Source organism: Meriones unguiculatus, chromosome 5, assembly GCF_030254825.1.
Source record: "Meriones unguiculatus strain TT.TT164.6M chromosome 5, Bangor_MerUng_6.1, whole genome shotgun sequence".
NCBI lineage: Eukaryota > Metazoa > Chordata > Mammalia > Rodentia > Muridae > Meriones > Meriones unguiculatus.
Window position 1 is genome coordinate 111,412,442 of NC_083353.1, and position 21,326 is coordinate 111,433,767.

Sequence of the window (21,326 nt, forward strand, 5' to 3'; positions counted from 1 at the left end):
CTCAGAGGCAAGGCAGGGAGTGAAAGCCCTCTGTGCAGGGCCAGCACTTCACCTATGACCCTACCGGTTTCGGCAGCTCCCGTAGGCAGTGCCGGTACTCGGGTGCACACCACAGACTGGGTCAGCCCGGGCTCGGCTGGCCTCTGTTGGAAGGGCACCGCAGGCTAGTCTAGGGGTACCCGGCTCCTTGAATACAGAAAACTCAGGAGCATATACTCAACAGCTTCCTGCTGCAGTGCTGTCCCCTCAGCCCCGGGGTGAGGGCCTCGGGGTTCTTGGTTAATGTGTCACCTCCTTGCTACCTGACCCAGCATGCACTGTAACGGGAGGGCAGCCTCCTGACACATCTCCTTCCCTTTCTGTGTAGTTTTTGCTCCCTCTGGTCCTCCCCCTCCCAAGGTGGCCTATGCGCAGCCTTGCAGACACCTAGAGGTACTGTCGGACTCTTGGCACTCAGACTCAGGGTCGGCCAGGTAGCCGTCCATCTTCCTCGTCTGAGAGTGGGTCCCAGAGCGGTCCCGCCACAGAGCATCCATCAGAATGGCCACCGCGGCCTCCCAGCTACCTAAGCTTTAAAGAGAGCTGCTCGGAGGACTGGACGCTGGCTAGAGATGAGCACCTTGTCTTCAGACAGCCCTCCTCAGGACCCCAACTCGGCCTGCCATGTCCCCCATCCGCCAGTTAGGACCCTTCCCACGCTCAGGTTTACACGAGGCCCCAGCCCCCTCAACTGCTTCAGCGTGACTCAGGGCAGAACTGTCTCAGGGACGCTCGTGAGATTCCCCTGTCAACCCTGCTGCCGCGGTGCTGTTCTTTGCATCGCGGGAGACGCTGCTCCCCGGGCGTCCTTCAGCAAACACGTGTGTGTGTGTGTGTGTGTGTGTGTATGCGCCATGGTGTGTGTGGGAGTCAGGACAACACGTGAAGCTCACTCCTCTTCCCACTCATGTGTCCCGACACTTGGGGGAAGGTGCCTTTATGCGTGGAGGTGACGGGTTTGTGGGCGCCTCCCCCAGGAAGGTGAGGTGTGTCTTCCCTTAGCGAGGTCGAATGGGGTCTGTCTGGTCCTGTGGACATGGGCCATGTGTTGGCCAGCACTGAAGGAAAAGGACCCCCCCACACCCATTTTCCCTGCTCTTATAATCTGTGTCTTCCTTCAGATTAAAAGTGCCTCTTTCTCCTCACTCTTTGATTAAGCTCAGCTGGTTAGTGGTTCTAGTATCCTGTCCCCCACCAATACTGCAATGGTAACTATTAACAGCAAAGGCAGGTATAGTGGTTAATGTTTGCCCGGGGTTCGTGAAGTCCTGGGTTCGATCCTGGCCCTGCGTAAACTCGACATGAATACGTACCTGTAATTCCAGCGCTCAAGTGAAAGCAGGAAGACAATGTCCAAGGCCACACTTGTCTCAGAGCTAACGGCCAGCCTTGAATACACAAGATCATATCATCTTTTTTTTTAATTAACATAAGCATAGAAAATTACCATTTAACTCACACAGCACTCATTTCCCCCATGTCCTGTCAACTCTGACTGTCTTTGTGATTTGCTTGGTTTATTACTGCGAACTGTTCTGGCCCCCTTTCCCATCTTGTTGTCTACTTTGTGCCCAATCTGTTCTTTATTGGGAAGTGACAAAATTCAAGTCTACAAACTGTGCTTTCAGTTAGAAGCAGCGTCTTGGGGGGGGGAACACCCCGGAGTTGACAATAAAATGGGATTTTATGATAATTGGTGACTCATCTTTTTTCTTTACTATTCTTAGGGGGGGATTATTTCAGATACCGTTTTGTATTCGTTTAAGGACATGCATTCCTGGTTTGCCCCTCAGTTCTGAATGCGTTGATCCTGGCATTCAAAAGCACATCTCAGTTCCCAGACAGCATAGCCAGTGAAGACACTGGAATAAAGCCAGGCTTAGCAACGGCGACCCCAAACAGCTGTGCGTATATGCTGGCATGATTTGACCTTCTGACATACGAGATCATTTGAAGACATAGCTATGCCAACCACCTTTTTAGAGAAGAACCTTTTATTTTGAAGAAACAAATTTCTACCATTTAAAACAATCACATAGTTTTAGAACAGAACGAAAAATTTTCTCTGAACAATTATGTCCCCACAAGGATTATGTAACTAAAGAAAAATCCACCACTTTCCAGGATACCCCCAAGCATCACAGCTGGGATGAGTTCAAGATTGGAGCGCCTGCAGGCTGCGGTGGCTCAGGCCTGCAATCCCAGCTTTAGGAAGGCTAAGCCGGAGAAACACCCAGCGTTTGAGGACACACAGGGAGACCTTTGCCAAGGGAATGTTTGGCTTTGATACACGCACTAAGTCTTCTGTGATGTTAGCCGGAGGGGAGAAGATGGCAACTTTGCCACCCCTGCAACAGCCAAACTCCTGTGGTTGGGTGGTCGGTGCTTCCCATGGCTTGAGAACAGAATCCCAGTCTCAAACCTCTTTACCATTCAGCTTTTATAAAAGGGCAGGCTGTGGCCTTCTGAGCACGATGATGGCCCTCCCTTAGGCTGGGTGCCTCTCCTACCACTGTCCTCCTTAAACAGAAGCCCACCTCCATGGTGAAGACTGCTGAAGACCAGAGCAGGCTTCTCATGAACTTCACATTACAAATAAGTTTCTCTGCCTTACAGCCTGCTTTTAAGTTTAATTTCCAAGTGGGAACCTGTACAGCCGATAAGATAGAGGTACATGTGTGGATGCATGAGCTGTCATAACCCCTCGAGAGACAGCTGACATCTTCATTCGACTAGCTCAATGCAGAAATGTTCCGTGAATGCTCAGGTTAGAACACCGTCCTGAAATAAGGAGACACAGCTGCTGTCTGGGGCCTGTCTTCACTCCAACACCTGCTTATATGGCCACGGTTCCTTCTTTGGAGGCAGCTTCACTGTTCTTGCCATATCAGATTTCAGCCAGTCAAGAGTCTGTGGGCACCGTCAGTCCATCTCCTAAGGAAGGAGCAGCACAGAGTCAATCTCATTCTAGGGCTCAGTGCTTCAGAACACAAGCGCCGGGCGCTGGCTGTGGCTCAGCAAACAGCGCGTGCCTAGCTCTCAGAGACCTGGGCTCAAGCCCCAGCACCGCTAATCCAGGTGTGGGACTGCGTGCCTGCAGACCCAGCACTCAGGATGCAGAGGCAGGAGGATTACCTTGTGTTCCACTGCTATCTTGGGACAGAGTGTAGATTCCGCCTTCCCCCATAAACAACTCCTCCCAACAAAGGAAATCCTGGGTAATGTTTCTGGCAGGTTCTAAAATTCCAAACATCCACAAATATGATTGCAGATTATCTATATCCGTCATATCCATCTAGCTTCCACTTGGGGATGTGGAACCAGAGCAGGACACTTTTGGGGAACGTGGCCCTTTTTGAGCAGTCTGGGAAGACTGGCCTTGGGTTTAGCTCGGTGTAAGCATTTTGTGAGCATGCGCACTGCCCTGGAGTTAATTCACAGCACCGCCAAAATAAAAACTCAGGGCTACCTTAGCAGAGGACGTATTCTCAGATTCCTGGAGATTCCCTTTTCACCGAATTTGTTTATTACTCCTATTGGTTTATCTCTGTCATCCTTGGGAAGCACACGCTTTTATAGAGAATTTAAATTATGGGCCAGTGACATGGCTCCGTGGGCAAAGACGTATATTGCCAAGCCTAATGACCTGAGTTCAATCCTCAGGACCCACACGGTGGAAGGAGAGAACCCTACCCTAAAGCTGTCCCCTGACCTCCCCACATAAACATAGGAAAGTGTAGAAGCTTTTTGATTACTTATGCGTGGGGCTGTGGAAATGGCTCACTGAGTTGCTAGGCAGGCATGAAAAGTTGAGCTCAGATCCCCAGCACCCATGTTGCAGCTCACAAGCACTTGTAATTCTTTAATTCTAGTCCCGGAGGATCTAACACCCTCTTCTGGCCTCTGTGGGCATCAGGCACACACTCAGGTAGAGCACCCATATACACAAAACAACTGTAACCCCAGTGCTGGCGAGGAAGGGAGGCAAGTGGCAACCCAGAGCTTGATGGCCAGCTAGTTTAGCCTAAACGGCAAGCGCCAGCTTCACTGAGACCCCGCCTCAAAAAGACAGCGCAAGCTCAAAGGCAGCACCTGATAATGACCTCTGGCTTCCATGTGCACACAACACACACACACACACACACACACACACACACACACAGAGCCCAAGGGAGCTCTTCGCTCATGCTCCAAGTCTCCCCATCCTGGGATCCCACCTGCAGAGTGGGATCTCCTCTAAACAGTCTGCAGTTGGTCAAAACGGGGGGCGGGGGGGGGGGCTCAGGCTGAAGCTCTGCTGGGTTAGGGTAGGGCAAGCAAGCGGGCAGGGACCACAGGGCCCCATGAGAAGCCAGGGGTAGGGGGAGGCTGGTATCACCGGTCCTTACATTTCTAACCAAGTTCCTCACATAGGTGAACAGGTTCTGGTTAATAAAGTTCACTGTCGTGCGAAAGACATCACGGAGCAAGGACGGCATGTGACTGGCCACTTTTTTGGCCAGCAGCATGGTCATTATCAGCATGGCCTTGTCGCTCTCCATGTCTTTAGGGTAGGCCGTCTTCACCTCATCGAGGGCTTGGGCCAGGTAGTTCCTTCTGTCCTGCACATTAAAGAAGACAGAGACTGAACCCGGCAGAAGGAGGGAGAAGCCTTTCAGAGCGGAGGTTCCCCCCCAACAAGCTCTTTACTCTGACCTAAGGGATCCTAAGTCTCAGCCAACTAAATTCTTTGGGGAGACTATACTGGTGGGCAGTCACGGACAGGCTTACTTCCTGGAAGAGACTCTGTGTCAACAAAGGAAGAGGTCCCCCCACTTCCCCAGTGCCCGAGAAGGGGAGCTCCCAGGCTGGAGTCACGTACTTCCTCCGACAGGTCGCCGGTCATGAACTGCGAGGCCAGCTGTCTCACCAGCGTGGGCCGGATGCGCTGGTCCATCTCATCGCCTACTTGGGCGAGATGTCTGGCAAGGTTCTGGATGAGTTCTTCCTGACTTTCAGAATCTGCACGTTGAGGCAGCAAATACAAACAAGACTCAGCAACGGTCCCGGCCAAATGGCTTCATGCCACATGCCCGAGAGGGGACCAGCCATGGCCCCCGGGTCCAGGGGAAGCCCGAGGGGCAGATGCCGGCCGGAGACGCAGGCCTTTCCCAGAGGCGCAGCGTCGCTGAGGGGAACCTGGGTCCAGCCTGGCACTAGGGAAGCAGCTGCGCAGTCAGCAGCAACCGCGTCCCTGCTCTGTGTGCCCTCCCGGACCCCAGGCCTCCTTCACCTCCTCACAGGGCGGCGGAGGAGCTGGCTGTTCTTCCTGCCCTCTCTCTCTGTTGGCGCCCAGGGCTACTGTGTACCCACACCTTGTCTACCAGGACTGCCGTGCCCTGTCTCCTCTCACACTGTCCCTCCGCAGCTTCCGGCCGCTGCCCACACCTCTCCGGCTGGGTCGTCTCTGTCCCAGTCTGCTCTTTTGCTTTCTCTTTTTGGCACTTACGTCTGTTTCTCTGGTCCGGCCCAGCCGCTTGAATGTAAGGTCCTGAAAAACTGTAATTCTGTTCAGACTGCTGTGTTTTATGCGCGTGAGTGTTTTGCCTGCGTGTAAGTTTTGGACCCTGGTATCCGTGGAGGTCAGAAGAGGGCACCAGATTCCTGGAATTAGAGTCACAAGGGTTGTGGGCCACCATGCCATAAGGGGACTGAACCTGGGTCCTTTGCAAGAGCTACAAGTGCTCTTAATCATGAGCCATCTCTCCAGGCCCTGAAAAACCAATTTTTAAAATCTTTTGGTTTATTGTTAGATAGCCAACCCTTAAGAACAAGGCATGACTGGCATATACTTGGTGCCCGGTAACTGGGTGAATGATATGAATGAGTGAATGAAATAACAGACTTGTACACAGTTACTAGAAAATACTCAATAAACGTCGCTTTTGTTTGTAACTTCCCTGTGGCTTCCTATTTGTCCTGACAGAGCTTTGCTCCCTCCCTCCCTCCCTCCCTCCCTCCCTCCCTCCCTCCCTCCCTCCCTCCCTCCCTCCCTCCCTCCCTCGGTCAGCTATGGAATAGGACCTCACAAAGCAGGTTCTGTATCTTGGAAGCAGGAAGAGGCTACAGTGAGCAGAGTCCTGAGGGCACTCACTTTAAGGAAGTGGAGAGGGGCCCAGGGTACTCAACGCTGGGTGTGAGGGGGAGCGGGCGCCTTCTGTCCTGCGCTCTCCTGCCAACGCTGGTTTCCTGGGGGAGCAACTCAGCCTCACCCAAGTGGGGCAATCGCCCCAGCACTCGGCTGCACCCCAGACCCTTCACTCAGCGTGTCAGAGAACCACCGCACTGCTCTCAAGGCCTTGCCATCGCTCAGCTCACTTCTACTCACGTGTCTCTCCCCAGCTTCTGGTTCCCTGTGATTTAATCCCACTGCTCTTCAAGTGTTCCAGGCAAACATGGCTGCTCGCTCACTTGCTACAGCCTCTACTTTCCCCACGTCAAGTCCGACCAGATAACATACAGCCAGTCCTCCACAGAGCCTTGGCGGGATCGATGTCAGCCCCCAGTCACCCTCCCTGACACCCCGAGGTAAGCCGGGCTTTAAAGGCATGGGTGGACCGACCCAGAAAGCAGCAGGGAAAGCACAGGGTGAGACAGGCTTGCGCTTGCACACAGCCAGGCCTTCCTCCAGGGCAGATGACTCAGGTGGGATTTGAGGAGTCTGTGGCAAAACCCGGCCCGTGAAAAACACCTGTCACACACCAGCCTATTCAAGACAACACTTAAGGGCATTAAAAAAAAAATGAACCCCACTTGGCAGAGGCAGTCCTAGTTTCAGGCTAGTCAGGGTAACAGTGAGACTCTGTCACAAAAAATTTAATTAGCTAGGAGGAAAAAAAAAAAAAAGGCTAAACCAGTTGCTTGTCTCCCTCACTGCACTAGAGGGCAGTGCAGCCTCTATGGCTAGGATCAGGGCAGCGGGGTACCAGATCACCTTGCTTGCTTACTTGCTTGTAAGTGACAAACCCAGGGTTTTAGAAGCGGCCTCCATCTCCAGCCTGCAAGGTTGGGAAGCCTCAGACTAAGGCTTGGAGGTCCTGGCGGGGGCTAACAGGGCAGTGATTCCAACCAGGATCAAAAAGTCATGGAGGCGAGAAGGCTCGGAGGCGCTTGCTGCCAAGTCTGACTACCTGGGTTCCATGTGCATACCCCCATATCCAGACAGACAGACAGACAGACAGACAGACACACTTAAAAAAAAAATCATCCAGTAGTCTCCAGCCCAGGAACACGCTGGAGCAGAGCCCCAGGCCTAAAGAACTCACACAATGCCAACGTGCTCAGAGCACCTGACATCCCAGCCTTCAGGAAGCCTCCTGCTGCAGACATGGCATGAGAACAGAGGCTGGGAAGACAGCCCAGGGCTCAGGGCAGGGCAGAGCGAAGGCTGGGTGTGGCCGGAGGTGACAAGAGTGCAGGAGGTGACTGCACGGGTTAAGGCAGCCAAGCCCTGCTCCCGGAGCAGGGGCTGTTCCATCTGAGTAGTCATTTCACCCTGCCGTGCCTCAGTTTCCTTATCTTCAGCTCTCTGCTTATCAGTTAAGGTAATAAGCGAGTCTCATATGTTAAAAGTTTCATACAGGATGTAAAAATGACTAGAAAGGCAGGAGTTTTCACTGGACTGGGAGGTCCGTGGGCCTACACAGGTGCTGTGGGGCCGGGAGCAGACTAGCAAATGTCTCAGACCTCCAAGATGTGAATGGCTTTCTGAAACTCCCAAACTCTTTGAAATTCCACAAGCTGAATGGTGGCACCTCTGGTTTATAAGATCTCACCAGTTTCTAACCTTCGACTATATTATAACTGCTTGGGATATATGGTAAAAACACACTTTAATACTGGTCCAGAGAGGAGACTCAGGTCCAGACCGGAAGAGAACTCAGGATGCACCAGCAGGAAGAACTTCCTAATTAGTCCTCAAACAGGGGGATAACGGGTTAGACAAGACTGGGGCCATCAAGCACAGATCACAAGAGTCATGTGACATGTACATATAATAAGAACCTGACAATGTAGAGTTAGAGAATGAGCCCCAGAGCCTCTTGTAGCCTTTGGGGGACGGTAAAGCCTCGGTTCGGGGTGAGGTGGGTGAGGCCGGGGCCTACCTGGTTCTATTCTTCCATGGTAGAAGGCGCGGCTAGGCCGGTTGCCATCTGTCTGCAGCTCGTCCTCAAGGTCTGCTTCTGGGTAAACTGGTATGGGCAGTTCGTGACCCAGTTTCTCCAGCTCTTGGTGGAAATTATGGCCAGAGCTTTGGAGAAAGCCGAACACCAGTAGGTTTGTGATGTGCTCAGCCTCCAGGCCTGAGCCGTTGCTGACCTAAGATGAAAAGGGAATCAGAAACAGGGCACAGTTAATAACTGGGGATCCACAAGGCCGAGTGAGAAGGCCTATGGGCGGAAAGGTGGTCCACAACGCCCTCTCTAACTATAGCCACCAAGGAGGCGATCTAGCCACCTTCCACAGAAGCATCCCCAAAGACACCCACTGGGGAGGCGGCTCCGAGGGTGAGATCTGTATGCTTTATCAGGGGAACCAGGCAAACGCCATCGCTGCAGCTCCAGCCATGTTTACGGATGGGGCTGAGCCTGACGGCCCCGTTCCTAGCAGCAAGCTGCTCTGCTTTCCCATCATTCCCTTCGTGAGCTGACAAAGGATGCTCAAGAAACTCTGTTCCACTTCATGGGGACGTGTGCACAGTCGGGGGTGAAGGAAGGGTCCTGCTCGCGGGCCTCTCGGCTCTGCACTGGGGAGGAGCACTCAGACATCACTCCCTGCGCCCCCAAGGCCCTGCGGTACAAAAAAACTTAGCAGGGAAACCTGCGTCACATCACGTCCCTCAACTGTGCGCTTAACACTTGTAATCAATGCTAACTTTATGTTATCTTGCCATAAAAATCCGGAATTAAAAAAAATTCAGAAAGCCAGAAATCCCTACAATTAGACAGCAGCTCTGATCGAGGCAGGGGTGGGGCAGGGGGGGGGGAGTGTTGTCAAATGCCAAGATGTAAGAGAAAACGTCAATGTCAACGCTTCGCTGTGGTCTAAACCTGTGCGCAGTGGGCAAAGCTACCTAATTTCTGTGCCTCGGCTTCCCTGCCCCGAGGGCAAAAAGAAAGGGAAGACCCTTGCTCTGGGAAGGAGGACGGCTCTCCAGAGGCCCTGCAGGACAGCAGGAGATGACTTGCAGACTGTGGCTGACTGGAAGGGAAGACATTGGGAGGCTCAGAAACCACTACTCCCCACACCAAGCTCAGCCCCTGACTGGGGCAAGTGGGAGCCTCCTGGATCTTCTCTGTCAACACAGAGAGCTTCTTCTGCGCTGTCTTTGCCACGCCTACCAGGCCGACAGCCATGCCGTTCCATCCTCCTGTTCCAGACCAAGCCCCAATTCTGTTGGACATTTGAGGTGCATGTCTACACCCCTGTCACATGAGGAGTTATGTGACAGGGGCATCCAGGAAGAGCAAAATGAAAAGATGCAGAACCTCACCTCAGAGTCCATGGCACACGCTGGCCACCACTGCCGGCTCACAGAGACCAGGGAACAACCTGGAAGAGGACATACAGATGGTGTAGGCAGCTGTTCCCTGAAGCAGTACCCCTGTGGGGGCCCCTCAGGACGCTCCCACATCTGCAGGGTCATATTCACCCACCACCCCCGGCTCTCAGCCTGGGTTTCTACCCCCGCCCCCAGGCCACACACACAGAGAACCAGGGCAGCGACCAGGGAGTCAAGCCTGCAATTTTCCTCTTTGTAGCTTCAGCTGGTGTGAACTGGGCACCCCCAGGCCACTCACGCTCAGTAACACGGATCAGGCCAACCAGCCTGACTGGTTAGTGAGTCACGTCCACCTGCAGGATTGCAGCGCCTCTACATTACAGGGTCGCAGCCCTCCCAAACCACCAACACATTTCGTCTTCCTGCCCACACAATGAGGCTGAGCAGACAGTGAGCAGACGGTGTGCATTTGGCTTAATGGGAAGAAACTATAGTTTGGAGGGTCATTTCGAGCCAGAAGACAGCTTGGCTGGGACAGTGTACCTGTCACTCACACTTTCTGACCCACCGAACACTCAAACACTGACTGGACCAAAGCCGCTAAGTCTAAGATGAGCACAGAGCCCTAGGTAAGTTACGTGAAGTGATGCCACATGCCCGTAACCACAGAGGATCAGAAGTTCAAGGTCATCCTCTGCTACCCTGAGCTGGAAGCCAGGCTGGGCTACATGATGCCGTATCTCCAAAGAGACAGATAAATGAATAAAATTATTCCAGAGTCAAAGACCCGCATGCAGAGAGGATGGGAAATAGAAGAACCATGTCAGGTGGTTCACAACCATCTGTGACTCCAGCTCCAGAGGATCTGATGTCCTCTTCTGGCCTTTGTGGACAATACACACTCATGTAACACCCCCCCCCCCCCCATAGGAGCTGGAGAGATGGCCCAGTGGCTAAGTGCTCTGGCTATCCTAGGATCTGGGTTCTGTTTCCAGCACCCATCTCTCCAGCCCTATCTTCTTTTTTCTTTCTGCAATATAAATCGCCAAATCTAAGATTTCCCAGGGTTACCCAGGCAAAGCTTCAGGTATGAAGAGCCTGAAAGGCCTGGGAGCAGAGCCTGATGGTAGAACACTTGCTAACATGAACAAAGCCCCGAGTATTCCAAAATACCCGCAGCATTGCAAAATATAAGTAAGCAAATAGAGAAGGTTAAACTTTTCCTAAACGTAGAGTCTAACTTTGGAAAACAATGAACATCAAGTGTTGCCAGAAGCACGAGGCGGCAGGACACAGGACTGAAGCAGGATAGCGTGGCCTTGAGAGCAGACTTGGTTATCCATTAATAACACGAGCCCTGGCGGTTTCATAAGCAGTGAGCTTTGCACCCCCACCAACCTACAAAGTCGAGAGCACCATGAAGCCACACATGGCAGCAAAAGCTCCTCTGCTCTCCAGGGTCACTGCGATCGGGCTGTTCCTGTGGAGAGGGTTTTGGGACTTCTTGTTTTGTTTTAAGAGGAACAACCCCCCAATCTAAAACACCTAGTGATTCCAGTTTTTTCATTCATCTTCCAAATGTAGAAGCACAATTTAAAAACTCCTAAGAACGTTTGCTTTGTATGAATAACATGTCCAGTTATCGCTAGTGAAAGCCCCTGCACAGCCTAGACCCAGCAACTAAAGCAACTTTTCACACTTACACAAGAGGCAAAGGCCCTTCTCAATTACAGACCCAGGGATCTCCTGCATCAGCTTCAATTTAGGCGGCATAGACTATAATCCCAGCTACTCAAGAGGCTGAGGCAGGAGGGTCACAAATTCAAGACTGGCCTAGCTACTTAATGAGACCTTATCTCTAAATAAATATAAAGCAAGGCTACCTAGAAGGCACACAAGGCCCTGGGTTACGGTGGGGGTGGGGTGGGAGGGTGTGTCTTAGTTTCCTTTCTAATGTAATCAAACCACACGACCAAAACAACTGGGACAAAAGTACGCATTTCAGCCTACCTCTATCAGGTCACACCCCATCACTGAGGAAAGTCAAGCCAGGAACTTAAGATAGGAACGTGGAGTTAGGAGCTGATGCAGAGGCCGCGGAGGAGTGCTGCTCACTGACTTGTTCCTTGGGGTTTGCTCAGCCTGCTTTCTTATACTGCTCAGGGCCACCGGCCCAGGCCTGGCATGACCCCAGCAAGCTAAGCCCTCCCACATCAATCATCAAACAAGAAAAAGCCCACAGGCTTCCCTACACGCCAATCTGATGGAGGCATTTTCTTGGCTGAGGTTCCTTCTTGCCATATGGTTCTAGCTTGTTTACCAAAAACAAAACAACAACAACAAAATCTAAAGTAAACAACAGCACACACACACACACACACACACACACACACACACACAGACCTAAACTCACAGGTCCAGATAACAGACGCTGTTCTTCCCGCTGGACACAAAACTGGATCCAACTGAGCTCAAGAGACTAAGGGCCCAGAGAAACAGCCCAGGAACCAGATGCTATCTCTCAACAGAGAACAGACGCATCATCCATTCATAAAGACAAATAAATGTTTAGACCATAAAGCTAAGTCTTTGATGTGCCACCAATAAGACCAGTTCATTGATCACGTAGCAGTCACGGACTAAGACAAAATCCAAATGCAGGGCAGGGCAGGGGTGACTGGCACGCTGGCCGGCAAGCTCTACTCTTGACGCTACCTCCCAGGTACTGGCACCAGGAAGACAGGCAGGTGCCATGGTGCCCAGCTCGCTCGGTGAGTTCCAAGCCTGGCTGCACACTGGAATCTACTGGGAAGCCCTATGAACATACTGATCTGACGTGACCTTACACAAGCAGCACCCAAGGGATCCACTAAAACTAGTTCACAAGGAAAACCAGGTGGAATCCAAAATAAATTAAAGTAAATGATGGTTACGGTATCAAGACCTCATGACGGGAGCATCTGCACTCTCATTTGTGGCATCTTTTGGCCGTGTCTGCTCCCTGACGGTAGGCTCAGTTCCTCGGAGGTGACCCTTAACAACTCTATCAGAGTGACTCGGCTTTGTCTGCGGAAGTAGACCCTCTGGTGATGCCCTGATGTGTATCCTGGCAATGCCTTGTGTCATGTGTTTGCTGATGCTGCCATGGCAACCCGAGTTTTTCCCATCTTCTTCAGCCTGGACAGTATATCCATGGCCACTGTATGTCTGATAGGAAAGAGCCTTGGCATCTAATTTTTTTTTTTTCAAATTTATTTATTTTTCTGTGTTTGAGTATTTTCCCTATGCGTATGTCTGTATCACATGGGTGCCTGGTGTCTGTGGAGAAGGAATCAGGTCTCTTGAACTGGAGCCACAGGCAGCTGTCAGCCACCGTATGAGCTGGGGCTTGAACCCAGACCCTCTGGAAGAGCAGCCAGTATCCTTAACTGGTGAGCCATCGCTGCAGCCCTCCTAGCGTCCATTTTGAGAGTCTTTTGTGTGACATCTGGCAGAGGTGCAGAGTTTCACGCCTTTGATAGCGGATGCTTGGTTGTCCCAGTGTCTTTGGCTAAACCCCTGTTCTTTCCCTGTGACCCCGTAGTCAGTGGCTGACGAACCATCTCTGGATTATCTTGGGGTTGTTTGCTGCTCTGCTTCTCCTTGACCACGCCCACACTGTCATGACTCTCTATAGAGTTCTAGTCAGTTTTGAAATCAGGAAGCGCAAGTCTGCCCACTCGGTTCCTTTTCACGATCGGCTGTTTTTAAAAATGTCCTCTGCGTCCCCTTATGAATTTAGGAACTGCTGGAGTTTTGTTGTTTTGTTTTGTTTTAAATAGACATCGCATTGAATCTGCAGATCGTGTGGGAAGGACTGTAGTCTGACAGCATGATGTGCTCCAACCCTTTCCTTTTTTTCCTCTCAACACGTTTTGCGGTTTTCAGTTAATGTGCAGGCCTGACAATTATATTGATTTTTTTTAAACAGCACTGGGATTGATCTCAGGCTCTTGGGGGACGTATGTTCTGCTCTGGAGCTACAGGCCCAGGTCTTAGTGTTTTCTATTTCTTGGCACCGTAACCATCATTTAATTTAATTTATTTTGGATTCCACCTGGTTTTCCTTGTGAACTATTTTTAGTGGATCCCTTGGGTGCTGCTTGTGTGAGGTCATGTCAGATCAGTATGTTCATAGGGCTTCCCAGTAGATTCCAGTGTGCAGCCAGGCTTGGAACTCACCGAGCGACCTGGGCACCATGGCACACTCTCTAAGCAGTCTGTCCTGGTGAAAGCCAAGTCAGCACGAGAGCTGGAGAGATTCAGGGGGCTCGAGGCCCCAGGAGGTAACCTGACACTATACAGAAAGGTTCATTAAGTGAAAACAAATTATTTTAATTTTGTGTATATTATGTATATATTGTGTGTATTTTAATTTTGCCTCTATGTACCTCTGTGTGCTACATGTGTGTCTGCTGCTCACAGAGGCCGGAACAGGGTGTCAGATCCTCTGAAACTGGAGTTATGGAGGGTGGTGAGGCCCCATGTAGATGTCAGGAATCACAGCCGAGTCCTCTGGAAGAGCAGCCAGTGTTCTTAACCATTTAATCATCATCTCTCCAGCACAAATAACAGATTTTTTTTTTTTTTTTTAGACAGGGTCTCACTATGTAGATCTGGCTGTCTACTTACCATGTAGACGAGGCCTGCCTCCAACAGAGAGCCACCTTCTGAGTGCTGGGATTGAAGGCACGGCACTACCTTGCCTAGCTTCGAAATACAATTTCTTTTGTTGTTGTTGTTGTTTGTTTTGTTTTCAAGGTAAGAGTTTCACTGTATGTAGCCCTGGCTGACCTGGAACTCACTTTGTAGACCAAGCTAGCCTCAAACTCTCAGAGATCCGCCTGCCTCTGCCTCCCCGAAAGTGCTGGGATTAAAGGTGTGCGCCATCATGCCCCGACTGAATACATTAAAAAAAAAAACAAAAACAAAAACAAAAACAGATGTCACACTTTAAAGAGAACTCGGGGACTGGAGAGATAGATGGCTCAGCAACTAAGAGTACTAGCTGCTCTTCCGGAGGACCTGGGTTTCATTCTCAGTACCCACATGGTGGCTGACAACTGTAACCCCAGTCTCAGGGGATCCAATGCCCTTTTATGGCCTCTGGGGCCACCACACACAGACACAGTGCACAGACAGGCACTCAAAACACCCACACACATAATTTTTAAAATAAAAGAACTATCTAAAAGATGTATTTATTTATTATGTGTACAATGTTGTGGCTGCATGTACGCCTGCACACCGAGAGAGGGCACCAGAACTGTAGACCATTGTGACCCACCATGTGGTTGCTGGGGATTGAACTCAGGACCTCTGGAAGTGTGCTCTTAACCTCTGAGCCACCTCTCCAGCCCTAAAATAAAAAAATGTTAAAAGAAAACACGGGAGGAAGTCTCAATTACCTTGTATTAGACAACATTTTAGACATAGCTCAGGGGCCCAAGTAACAAAAGGAAAAAAATCATATAAATCAGTTTTCAAAATTGAAAACTTTTATGAGAAGATAAAACAAAGCATTCATGGTGCTCCATGTCTGTAAGCTCAAAACCCAGGAAGCTAAAGCAGGAGGATTGCTCCAAGTTTGAGGACAGCCTGATCTGCAGAGCGAGTCCAAAGCCAGCCTAGGGAGAAAATTTTTGCAAAATATTTGACAAGGGACAGGAACCAAGAATATGTAAGTGGCCAATGAGATGACTCGGCAGCTAATGGTGTTCGTGCCAAGCCTGATGACCTGAATTTAATCCTTAGGACTCACAACTGACTAAAGCAAGTTGTCACCTGATCTCCACATGCATGCTGTGGTGTGTCCTGTAACAAAATGAACAAATACACTTAATAAAAAAGAATATGGACCGGAGAAATGGCTCAGCTCTTCAGGGCACTAGCTACTCTTCCATCGGACCCCGGTTCACTTCCCAGAACCCACACAGCAGCTCACAATCACCCGAAACCCCAATTCCGGGGGTTCAACACCCTCTTCTGGCTTCCCTGGGCACCAGGTATGAAAGTGGTGCAAAGCAAAACACCCATATCCACGGACTGGGGACACAGCTCAGTTAGTAGGGCACAGGCATGGGCCTCGGGTTGGCCTGGAACTTGATAGGCAGGGAAGAACGATCCTAACTTTCTAATCCTCCTGCCTCCCCTGCCCAAGTGCTGCCAGCTGTGCTATATCTTCAGCGCCATCTTTGGGCTTTTGGAGACACGTCCTTACTACGTAGTCCGGGCTTGCTTTGAAACTCTTCCCATCCTCCCGCCTTGGCCTCCCAAGTGCTACCGTGACGGACGTGAGCCGCCACACCAGCAATACAACGGTTTTAAGCTCAGCAGAACAGCAATGACTTAGGCGGGCAAAAGTTTCTGCATTTAACTACTAGCACTGGAAGAAAAAAAAAAGTAAATATAGCTGAATGGTGATACAAGAGAGGGGCCTGTGTACTGCTGTGGCTTCACTAGGCCCTCAGAAGATGGCCATCTTGCATGTTTGAGGCCTTTCAGATAGAGTCCCCTGCTTCCCCTCCCTGCCCAGGACCCGGGCTTCTGAAGGATCTAAGCATTGGGTGGGGCAAGATGCCTAGCAGAAAGAGGGTCAGATGTCTGAAGGGCGAGCCAGCAGGGACGGACAGATGTCTCAGAGGCCACTCTGCAATGCTTGCATGCCTTTGCCCCCTTCCACCCTACCCCCAAGGCTTTACTCTTTTGTTGTTGTTGTTTTGTTTTTGAGCTTAGTCATAGAGGGACGGGGTGGGGGGGGTGGCGGGGGTGGGAGGGTAGCACCTAGCCCCGCAGAGAATACAATGAAGGATGACTGGACTGTTTGCCCCATGCTCTGGGGCCAGAGCTTGGCAGTGGGCCTGCATTGGGTAAGAGCAGCTTCCTGTCTCTCACACCCGAGAAGAAAGCGACCTTTCCTCATTGATTAAAGGGACAATGGCTTACATCAGAGAGACGGGCAGACAGCAGGTAGGAAGCCAGCACAGCACCTTCCCTAATGAGAAATGCTCCCGGAGGGAATGCTCACACAGTAAGCCCAGTGAGGGCTCTGGGGCTTGGTCTCCCGGGTATCTAGAAGATACTCAAGGAAAAACAAGACCATGCCTTGGCCAGAAATTTGCCTCGCCTCGCCTGGGACTCAAAGGAAGACGGGTCTGTGGTCTAGAGAAGATGGCAACATGCCAGGCTGAGGGGTGATGGGCTCCTGAGGTGTGACAGGCTCCTGAGGTGTGACGGGCTCCCGGGGTCCCTTCAAGATGGAATCGCCCAGTCCCGATCCACCTTTCCAAGACCGGTAAGGAAAAGCTTGTCGGAAAGTTCCCACAGAAATCCAGGCAAAGGTTTTCTATGTCCTCACCTAGGGCAGGGTGGCTTTGGTGGGTTCCAGGATATGCTGGTACCCTGCCTAGCTATGGTCTCTCGGTCCCCTTCAGGAACACACCCCCCTCGGAAGGATAGCTGTGTTCTGAGGACACGTAAGGTGTGTAAGGTAACGCAGTGTACTTACACGTACTGACTGCCTTTTCTACTTGCAGCCTTAGTGGGAAGAGCATGTGTGTATACACTAATTAGGAAAACTAGACCAAACATACATCAGAGACAGAGGACCATTACTGCTGGCTTGGAGAAAGACCTGCAGCAAGAGCTCTTGATCAGACAAGCTGGAATCTCCCAATACTCCCCCGCACTCGGAACTCCCAAGATCAGCCAGGCACCCATCGAGGCTTCAGCCCTATTCCTTCACTGACTCTGAGGAGAGGTTTGAAGCATCTTTATACAGTGGCACTCGCCTGTAACCCCAGCACACAGGGAGAAGGAAGCAGGAGAGCTGAGAGTCAGCCTCAGCTTCACAGTGAGTTGAAAACCAGACTGGGATAAGTGAGACCCTGTTTCAGAAAACAAAACAAAACAAAACTCACAGGTTTGTTCCTGAAGGAGCTAGCACCAGCCCAAGGCAGTGCAGACCTGCTCGAGAGGTGGTCACCACAGTGGGGAAAACAATCACCATCGGCCACCGGCCGCCCTGACCAAGCTTCGCAAAAAGGCATCTGTACCGGGAGCTGGGTTGTGTCCCGGGAGCTGGGTTGTGTCCCGGGACACAGACGGGCAACCTGCCTACATCTGGCTGCCCTGCTTCCATACAGTCCAGGCCTGGTCCAGCAGGGCCACCGGAACCACCCACACCCTCCCAGGTGTAATGCCAGAAGCACACTGCCTCTTCTCAGGCGGGTCTAGAGCCAGCAGGGAAACACCTGGCTCCTGGCTCCCACAAACGCACACACACATGCGCACATATACACTCACGTGTGCCCAAATGCACACACCCACACACACCAAAACACTCCTCCTTTGTTTCCTGTTTGTTTGATTTCAGTTAGTTTTGCATTGTTTGTTTGGTGAAGGCCGGCATATCCATGAGGACAAACGCCCATAAAGCCAACTAAGAACTCAACACCTCCAGAAATGATTGCTTTTTAGCTCGTTCACATAGATACTATTATTACCCTTTTGTCGGAAAGATCCCTGTTTGGACCAACAAGAGCAGACAGAGAAGGGTAAGAGAGGAAGGAACACTGAGAGGGAGCAACTATGGACATCTGCCAAGATGGTTCTTGGGGGAAACCCCTCCATAAAGTACCTGGCACTAAAGCTTCAGCTCCCCAGTCGCAGAACTAGCTGCCCTGTTTCCCTCTAGCTGCTTAGAAGGGAAGAGGAGCTCCCAGGAAGGGAGTGTGTGTGTGTGTGTGTGTGTGTGTGTGTGTGTGTGTGTGGCAGGGTGTAAGTCTTGCACACGCCAGGCCCTGGGTTTGTCCCTAGTACTGAAAAAACAAACAAGACTATGGCCAGTCTCTCTGTTCCTTACCCCGGAGGTCTATGGAGATTCCCTGGATGAACCTCCCTTGGGAAACCGAACATGGCTGAGAATGAGGGGGTACAGTCAGAACTGGAGTTCTAAATCTGATTTTGTTTGTTTGTTTTCTGAGACAGGGTTTCTCTGTGTACCCTTGGCTGTCCTGGACTCGCTTTGTAGACCACGCTGGCCTCAAACTCACAGAGATCCACCTGCCTCTGCCTCGCCGAGTGCTGGGATTTACAAGCGTGTCGGCTTGAATCTAGTTTTGAGGCTCTGGGCAAGTTAATTAGCCTCTCTCCACCCAGCTTACCTCTCTGAAGAAAGGAGTACTAATCTAGTCCCTGATTACTGTGATAGGAAATGAGCTAATTAATATAAGTGATACACACTGTAGCCCCAGGACTTAGGAGGCACAAAGTACTCATTGTTGTTTGCTCTGTAGAGCCCTGGCTCGAACTCAGAGATCCACCTTCCTCTGCCTCCGGAGTTCTGGGATCAAAGGCACAAGCCTCCAGCCGTCCAGCAAGGAGGTACTCGTGAGTATGTGTTGGAGACATGGAGAGAAAACCAAAGTGCTCTCTGTGGGCTTCTCAGGCACAGAAAGCTCAGGATGGCATTTGATCGTCGCCGTCCTCCACCCTGCAGCTTCAGTTTAGCTGTCTACTTCACGTCTGTGACTGTGGGCAGGGACACGTGGCCTCTGAGGGTGGCCAGCCAGGCAGGGTTGCCAGAAAAGAAACACGAGCTACCTTCCACAGCCACAGCTGTGGCCCGAGATTCAGCCGCAGACCCACAGCAGGGGCCTCTTACGGCCTGGCAGTTCCCAGCTCACATCCTGGGAACCACCAGATTCACTGGATCCCAGTTGGCCTTGAGCCCAGCCTAGAGGTGGGTCCCCAAACCCTCAGCTTCCCACTAGAGAGAAAAAAGGGGTAAGAAATAGCATGTTCCACCCTTGGAAAGGTCTTAAAGGCTGTGTCATCCAGCCTTCCTTCCGGAGTCCAAGCACCCAGCAACGATGGGGCCCAGGGTAGGCTATTCTTACTTGCAAATAAGAGGAACCAGGTGACCTCAAGCTATGAGCATCCCCTCCCCCAGCACCCTCGGTAACTGCACATCAACTCATCCTTCAGAGACATCCTCCCCCCCCCCCCCCCAGGCCACCTTGGGTCTACCGAGATCTCTTCAGAGCAACTACAAATGTCCCATCCGGTCAGCTCTCTGCACCCGCCATCACGAAAGTCTGTACCCAACCAACCACACACACCACAGCAGCCAGGAGACAGCACCTCACCTAGCGGGCGAAATGCCTGCTGACCTCAGCCGCGTCAAGCCAAACCCACCTGCCATGCCTTCTGTAGGCAAGAGGGCCAGCAATTGTGTGGCCAGGGTACACACAATTCCTAGCGTTCACTCAAGTGTTGAAGCCTCCCGAACTCTGCCTCACTACCAGATCAGACTCTTCTGAGGAAATCTCCACTGTGGCCGCCCACAAAGGGGCCCTCTGAAGGACCCAGAACCCCTAACCCGGGCACAGATCACACTCAAAGCTAACCGCCAGGGTTTAGGCTCAGGGGAGCACTCAAAGCCTCCTGGCCAGGTGGAGATAGGGTGTGGACTTGCTGGGTCCTCAGCCTACTCTTCATTGCTCATCTAAGAGCCAATCCCATTGTGGAAGCCCAGGCCCACATTCAACCATAGCTGGACCTACACTGGTTCTTCAGTCCAACCCCCCTCACCACCCGCAACAGCTCCCCGCTGGCCCGCCCTGGTGCACATTCATTTGCTGAATATATAAATGAATGAATGAATGAGTGAATCCTTGTGGGCTCAGCCACTTGGTGGCCGAAGGCTGTAGGTTTCTTCTAGGTTATTCGGCCAACCATTCAACAAACTTTTTTTAAAAAAACTTCAGCAACCCGTCTCTGCACATTTTCAAACCATTTCGGGTACTGGGCTGCCACTTTCCCACAGTTTAGGCATGGGTGTGAGCTGTGGGCTCGGTGGTGTAGGAAAGGTACCGTGCCCTTCGCTTGAGTCCAAGGTCTGGGTCCGGGTTGGGGTTCCGGGTCTTCTGCCCGGGTCCCGTTTGTGGGCTCTAGCCGCGCCTAATTCATCTCTGTGGGTAGCCACTGCAGAGCGCAGGCGGAGCTCCCTCACCGCGCGCGGGGCCCCGGGTCCGCCCGGAGGTCTGCCCCGAAAGCGGCCAAGGACCCCAGCTCGGATGGGAGCCGCGAGCGGTTGCGCGCCCCGGGCCCTCCCGTGCCTTGCCCGCAGCCCCGCGGTGGCACCGGCCACCCCGCCTCCACCAAGACGCAAGAGCCCCGCCACCGCGAGGGATCGAAAGGATACCCAAGTGAGCTCGGGGCCGAGCCCCCGAGGGGAGCGCAGGCCCAGGGCGCGCCCGGGAGGGGGGTGGGCGGACTCACCACGCAGACGCAGCGGCGCACAGGCTGGGGCAGGGCTGGCTGGCTGACTGGCAATAGCGCGCCGCGCACCCCGCCTTTCTTTCCCCGTGCCCGCCGGGGGTCGGCCTGGCCCCGCCCCTGCAGCTCCGCCCTCCGGATGCTCCGCCCCCCCCGCTGGCCTCAGCCTGTGGAGATCCCAGGGTTCAACCCCCTGCTGCGAGGGACAGGAAGGAAGGTGCAGTGGGAGCCCGCGCGCCCTGCCCTCGCCAGTGTGGGTGTCACATCTGATCCCAGCCTCCCGCACACACTGGTCATAGGAAAAATGGCCTTGTCTAGGTTCACTGCGTAGCAGGTTGGTCCACCCTGGCTAGTGTCCTTGCAAGAATCGGCCCTATCAGAGATGCTGGGAGATTCCTAATGCTTCTCTCTCAGGCAGCTCTTTTCA

The 21,326-nt window shown here is 52.2% G+C and overlaps 1 protein-coding gene across 4 annotated transcripts; it reads right to left on the reverse strand.

Moving 5' to 3' along the window:
• Nucleotides 1-2,015: 2,015 nt before the first annotated feature.
• On the reverse strand, nucleotides 2,016-21,027 carry Bid (BH3 interacting domain death agonist). 4 transcript variants are annotated; one of them, XM_021632643.2, is made up of 6 exons: nucleotides 20,903-21,027; nucleotides 9,572-9,630; nucleotides 8,184-8,397; nucleotides 4,901-5,040; nucleotides 4,428-4,640; nucleotides 2,016-2,973 (listed from the first exon to the last, which is right to left on the reverse strand). In XM_021632643.2, exons 2-6 carry the CDS (start codon nucleotides 9,581-9,583, stop codon nucleotides 2,962-2,964), a joined length of 591 nt encoding a protein of 196 aa, XP_021488318.1. In that variant the 5' UTR covers nucleotides 9,584-9,630; nucleotides 20,903-21,027; the 3' UTR covers nucleotides 2,016-2,961. The 4 variants fall into 4 exon arrangements, with proteins under 4 accessions (XP_021488318.1, XP_021488321.1, XP_021488319.1 ...); XM_021632646.2 differs by lacking the exon at nucleotides 20,903-21,027 and adding an exon at nucleotides 20,826-20,855; XM_021632644.2 differs by lacking the exon at nucleotides 20,903-21,027 and adding an exon at nucleotides 20,495-20,764.
• Between the last annotated feature and the right edge of the window lie 299 nt (nucleotides 21,028-21,326).

Bases quoted from the DNA above. Each gene is read 5' to 3' on its own strand.
- Bid (XM_060384103.1), bottom strand. The intron at 8,398-9,571 runs GTGAGGTTCTGC...TTTTCATCTTAG, and splicing joins CGTGTGCCATGGACTCTGAG to GTCAGCAACGGCTCAGGCCT. The intron at 5,041-8,183 runs GTAGGCCCCGGC...CTCAACGTGCAG, and splicing joins CCATGGAAGAATAGAACCAG to ATTCTGAAAGTCAGGAAGAA.